This window comes from Budorcas taxicolor, chromosome 15, assembly GCF_023091745.1.
Source record: "Budorcas taxicolor isolate Tak-1 chromosome 15, Takin1.1, whole genome shotgun sequence".
NCBI lineage: Eukaryota > Metazoa > Chordata > Mammalia > Artiodactyla > Bovidae > Budorcas > Budorcas taxicolor.
In genome coordinates, this window is record NC_068924.1 from 44,185,891 (window position 1) to 44,192,231 (window position 6,341).

At 38.5% G+C, this 6,341-nt stretch overlaps 1 protein-coding gene across 1 annotated transcript; it reads right to left on the reverse strand.

Annotated features, from left to right (window-relative positions):
• Nucleotides 1-3,401: 3,401 nt before the first annotated feature.
• Nucleotides 3,402-4,334, reverse strand: LOC128060203 (olfactory receptor 491-like). The gene has a single exon (XM_052652546.1). The coding sequence runs from the start codon at nucleotides 4,332-4,334 to the stop codon at nucleotides 3,402-3,404; it is 933 nt and encodes a 310-aa protein (XP_052508506.1).
• Nucleotides 4,335-6,341: the final 2,007 nt, after the last annotated feature.

Sequence of the window (6,341 nt, forward strand, 5' to 3'; positions counted from 1 at the left end):
CTCATAAATATGTCAAGAGATGGGCTTCCCAGGTGGTGCAAGTGGTAAAGAATCTGCCCGCCAATGCGAGAGAGGTAAGAGATGTGAATTGGATCCCCAGGTTAGGAAGATCCCCTGGAGAAAGAAATGGCAACCCACTCCAGTATTCTTGACTGGGAAACTCCATGTAGAGGGAAGCCTGGGGCTATAGTCCATGGGGTCACAAAGTGTCAGACATGGCAGAAGTGACTTAGCACACACATGCCAAGAGATAAATATATAAATCTGAACAGATCTAAAAATTATTGTTTGTCACGTAATTCCCAACTAGCAATGCCCATATGATACCTGAGGTAAAATACAGACATTCTGACCACTGAGATATGGGTACAAAATGTCCAGAGGGAAGCTAGTCTTGTATGCAGGGCTTCAAAGTTCACATAATTAAAGCTATGGTCATACTAGTCAGTATGTACTGGGGATTTTTACATGACAATTACAACTGCAATTTATTAAAAATCCAGTATTCTACTAATAGAAGAGATTCAAAAGAGACTCAAAGCAAGTGATAATTCTGACTTCCAGCTCAATTAAACCTGATGCCTGGAAGAGTGAAGCCATATGTTGCTGAGACCACTCCTGTGATTAGAACCTGACAAGATTAAATGGAAACCTGTAAACCTGAATAGCCTCACCCTGGGGGACCTTTTCATATGTTATGATAATGAGCTGAGTAATTATTAATGACAACATGGAATTCTAACCATGTGCCAGTATCTTCATTCTTTATGGTCATTTGCTATGAGTGGTCCATAGCCACATACCAGGTTGTTGACTGTGACATAATAGAAATAAATCTTTGGTCTCTACCCACAGTTCCTAACATAGGGCTCTAAAACTTGCAGTTCCTTGAATGACAAGGGTGCTAGAAGCATCTTTTGTTCAAATATTTGTTCTTTAAACCTGGTTCCTGACACAGGGCTCCTGAATCCCTTGGAAACTCCTAGATGATAGGAGTGTTTTTGTTGGAATGAGAAGATTCTCAGTGGGATTTTGTATAGCTTCTGGATGAGGGGGTTCAGGATGGGGAACATATGTACACCCATGGCTGATTCATGTCAAAGTATGGCAAAAACCACTATAATATTATAAAGCAATTAGCCTCTAATTTAAAGAAATTATAAAAAAAAAAAAAAAGGACTGGTCACCAAAAAGATCAAACCATGATTACAAACTTGGAACTTTACATTCACACGTGTTTCTGCAGTGAGGTTGGAGAGGCTGGAGACTTTTTACATAGCCTCCATAAAACTCCTAAACTATGGGGTGGAAAGCTTCCAAACTGACCAACAGATTCATGTGCTAAAAGGGTTATACACTCCAGATTATAAACTTCAGCTTCCTGGTGATAGAAACTCCTGCCCTGGAGACCCTTCCAGACCTGGTGCAGTGTATCTCTCTATCTGCCTGTTAATTTGTCCTTTATAATATCTTTTATGTTGAACTGGTAAATGTAAGCAGATGCTTCAGAGAATTTTGTTGAGTCATTCTAGCAAACTCTCAAACCTGGAAGAGGCCTGTGGGAATCCTTGACTTGTAGCCAAGTTGGACAGAAATGTGGATACCCTGGGGCCCCATTACTTGCAACTGGTGTCAGAAGGGAGGGCAGAGTTGTGGAACAGTCTTAAACCTGTGAAATCTGACTGTACCTCCAGGGAGTTAGTGTCAGAATTGAATGAAAGAATAGAATATCAATTTGATGTCTGGATATTTAGAACATACCAGTATTCCAGTTGGTTGATATGGGGAAAAAATATTACAAATTTGGTGTCAAGAGAGTTGTGGTTAGAGAATGTTTTTCTTTATCTATTATTTGATCATTTCACATGTTTTAATTTATCCTTGTTTCATTTAATCATTGTGTTTCCACCTAAAATTTGCCAGAATATGACAGATAATCTACATTTTAACTTAGCAATGTATTATAAATAACATCCCATTTTTCTTCTCACTATGTCTCCCAATCCTCACTTGTTTCACCCCATTACACTGAGTCAAGGACTTTTATAATCTAAGTCTTGCTTTCAGATGCTCTAAAAGGTTGTCTCAGTATTTACATTGAGTTGGGAGTTCCTGAATTCCAGAAAAAAATGAGGGTAGATTATTATGTAAGAAATACATTTACTATAATCTTTGGCAGCACTTCTTAATTAAGTTTTTTATAAATCTAGATTATGGAACTCTGAATGTTATCACATTAGTTGGAATGTTAATTCAAAGATACACTTTTTAGTTTCTACAGGTAAGGACAACTACATTATGCCAAGTGGGAATATTTGTAGTATGTGCTTAAATATAGTTAGACTTCCAGTCAAATCATGTAATTGTCATGTCTACACCTCATTTTTTATAGATGTAAACCAATCCTGTTTTCCCATTCTCATACTTGTTTTTGGAATCCTTACAACCTTTACTTACTGAGAGTAGAGTTTTTTCAGAAGGCAGATGAAAAGAAACAGCTTAGGATTTCTTATCTTGCTCAAATCCTCTAGATCAGTAACAGTGCTGAAGTCCTCGAACTGATAATGTTTTACAGAGTAGATCAAGTGCATGGAATGAGAGGACTTGATTCCAAGTGAATCAGAGACTCGGGTCCATATCTCTCAAACAAACTATTGAACCCCTCTGAGACATGGTAGTCTCATCTGTAAATTGAGGTAATTTTTAAATAAGCAACATCATAATATTGCTGTGAAAATTAAATGAAGAAGCATGGTGGTTTGAATTCAGACTTTCTAGATTCAAAGACTGACTGAAAAACTTCCTAGCTGTATCATTCTGGGCAATCTACTTAATGTCTCTGTATCAGATAATTTATTTATAAAATAGAAATAAGAACTACTAATGTAGGATTTTTACAAGAAATAAGCCAGCTAATATACCAATATACTTAGAATAGGGCTGGGCATATTATAAGTAGAAATTATTAAAGAAAAAGTTCTAGGCATCTGCAAGTGTTAACATGTAATAGTGAAAGTAATTACTGTCATTATTACTGATTTCAAGATGTCTCCCAACTGGTTTATAAGTGTATATAAGTGAGAATTAAAAGTATTATGATTTAAATTTAATCAATCAGTTAGGCAGTATTTGGTGGGTGGGCTTCTCTGGTGGCTCAGATGGTAAAGAAACTGCCTGCAATGCAAGAGACTCTGATTCAGTCCCTGAGTCGGGGAGATCCCCTGGAGGATGAAATGGCTACCCACTCCAGCATTCTTGCCTGGAGAATTCCATGAACAGAGGATCCTGGCAGGCTATAGTTGATGGGGTTACACAGAGTTGAATGTAGCTGAGCGAATAATACACAGACACACACAAATGTAATGCTGATGAACGAGCATCTGAAATGTTGGGAATGTATCCTAAGAAGATATCTTTAGAATTGCCTTTCTCAGGGCCTCCTTTACGTCTCTGTTCCTCAGACTGTAGATAAGGGGGTTCAACATGGGGATTAACACTGTATAGAACACAGACAACACTTTGTTCTGGTCAACTGAGTAGCTGGATTTGGGCATCACATAAATGAAGGTAATAGTTCCATAGTAGAGAGTGACTGCAGTGAGGTGAGAGGTGCAGGTGGAGAAGGCCTTGTGTCTCCCTTGAGTGGAGGGCATCTTCAGGATGGTGCTGAGGATGCAGATGTAAGAGAGAGCGATGACAGACACTGTGACCACAATGATGGAGCCAGAAGAGATGGAAGGGATAATTTCAACAGTGGAGACATCTGAGCAGGAAAGTTTCAACAGAGGGGAGAAGTCACAGAAAAAGTCATTTATGTGATTTGGTCCACAGAAAGGCAGAGTCAATAAACAACTAGTAAATGTCCAAGCATTCACACACCCACCCACATAGGAAGCCCCTAGCAAGAGGACACAGACTCTGGGGGACATACGGGTGGAATAGAGCAGGGGCAAGCAGATGGCCACATAGCGGTCATAGGCCATGGCAGCCAGCAGGAAGCACTCAGCTGTCCCAAATGTGATCACAGAACAAAGCTGGGCTTCACAGCCAGCAACTGGGAGGGCCAGCCTACGTTTCAGGAACCCTATGATCATCATAGGTGTGATGGATGTGGAAAACAGGCTATCTACAAAAGCCAAGTGGCTGAGGAAGAGGTACATGGGAGTCTGAAGCTGGGAACAGCTTCTTATCAGAATAATTATGCTGATATTGCCTACTAAGGTGACAACATAGATTCCTAGAAATATTAGAAAGAAGATGACACAAAGTGTAGGATCTTCTGTTAACCCCAAAAGGATGAACTCTGTCACACTGGTGTGGTTTCCAACATCCATCTTCTCTGGGAATTGTTCCTGTTGAGGGAAATTTGAAAAATCATTAAAAAATGTTTTTGTTCTATACATTCTTATTTTTTTCTTGGTTATTCATACACTTATTCACAATAATTTCTCCCTCTGCCTAGCTATAAATATGGGGCTGAACAGGATTTTTTTTTGCAGGGGCGGGGGGGTCTTTTTTTTTTTTTTTTCCCACAAAAGAAGAATGATTCAATCTCACTCTCCGGGACCTCAATTATATTCTTTCTTTGTCTGATGTTTATTCTATAGTATCTTTCCAACCTTATTTCTAGAAATATCTGTCTCCCAAGATCCAGTTCTATAAGTTCAGTTATCTTGGAAGTCTTCAGCTAGCAATCCCACAAATATCTTAAACTCAGCCTTCTCCAGACCAAACTCACCCTTTCATTAGACCACTCCTATGTCCTGCGTTTGTGGGATGATACCACAATCCACCCAATCTCTCATATCTGAAACATGGAAGTGATCCTAGCCTTCTTCTTCTCATTGTACCACATCTAATAAAATCCTATGGATACTATCTACAGTTTAGCTCTCCATTTTATTTATCCATTCCCATATTTACACTGCTAGTATCCCTAATCATTTTAGGCCCTGTTCATTTTTCTCCTTTATTGTATTTATCTGTTTGCCTCCCTGTCTTCGTTCTTGTGCCTTTATAATTCACAGTACATTTGCCAAAGTGATCTCTTATTGAAGTGAAAGGTAATGCCAAAGTGATTCTTTCAAGTCTTTCATACTTTCTTTAGCCTCCAAGATGAAATCTACCCTCCTTGGCCCAGCACAGTGTATGCTTTCTGATGTATCCCCTGCATATGACTCTTTGCTTGTCTCTCAGGATGTTTCCATCCAACACTTGCGCTGATTCAACCTTCCTGAACACTTTAGAGTCCCCTTAGTGCATTCTACCCTCTCTGACCTTGAATCTTTGTACTCTCACTTGGATGGCCCCCAACTTCCCACCATAATTATCCTGGGTGACTTCTCATCCTGCAAGTTCATTTCTCTACAAAATCTGCTCTGACATCTAAGATGTAATCAGATAAATTTCCTTTGTGTGGACATCATGCTTTGAAGATGTCTAGATTGCCATCCTTTGTACTGGGTTATGGGATTTTGTTTTGTTTTTTTGCTGTTTATATTTTATTCTTCTCAATTAATAGATAATAGATAGTCTTCTCAAAATGGTGTGTATCCCTGCATCACAAATAACTAGTGTGTGGGAGTAAAATGTGCTGAAGAGAACATGTTAAATGAATTTAGGCATGATTTGTATAATGAATATGCCAGATGGAATATATGGCCCAACTCCTTAGTACAATAGTCATGGAACTTCATATTCTATCCCTAATTACTTTTTGGAACATATATCCCTATACACTTCTTTACCACTTTTGTACTTTTAAGAGTCACATTAACCCAACCATGAAATTTTCTATTTAGTGTCATTGTTTCTTATTTTCATAGAAAGATAATTTTCTGCTGACATTATTGCACTTCTTAAGATTTGAAACATTTACCATAAAGATAAATATAAGCATAAAATATATTCACCATTCTTAATTTCTTACTTTAGAATACAAAAGCCTTTATTGTTTCCAGTGGTGGGATTTTGACAGAATGAATTGTGAGCTATTATGAACCAACAGCTGAGAATCTTCAGTTCATTAAACAATGTGTTCTTTTTGACTCATCTTCTATAAGTGCACTTAAATTACTCTAGTGAGAGGCAAGCTTACCGCCAGGGATGTTGGCTCTATCATGAAAAATCTGTTTTTAGTTTTTCGCTTGATTCTGTATGTGGTTGGCACAAATCATCATCTTTCAATATCAAAACACTGATACTTGAATATGGGCTTCCCTGGTAGCTCAGTTGGTAAAGAATCTACCTGCAGTGTAGGAGACCCTGGATCGATTCCCGGAGAAGAGAGGCTACCCACACCAGTATTCTTGGACTTCCCTGGTGGTTCAGATGGTAAATAA

Bases quoted from the DNA above. Each gene is read 5' to 3' on its own strand.
- LOC128060203 (XM_052652546.1), bottom strand. From the start codon at position 4,334: ATGGATGTTGGAAACCACACCAGTGTGACAGAGTTCATCCTTTTGGGG.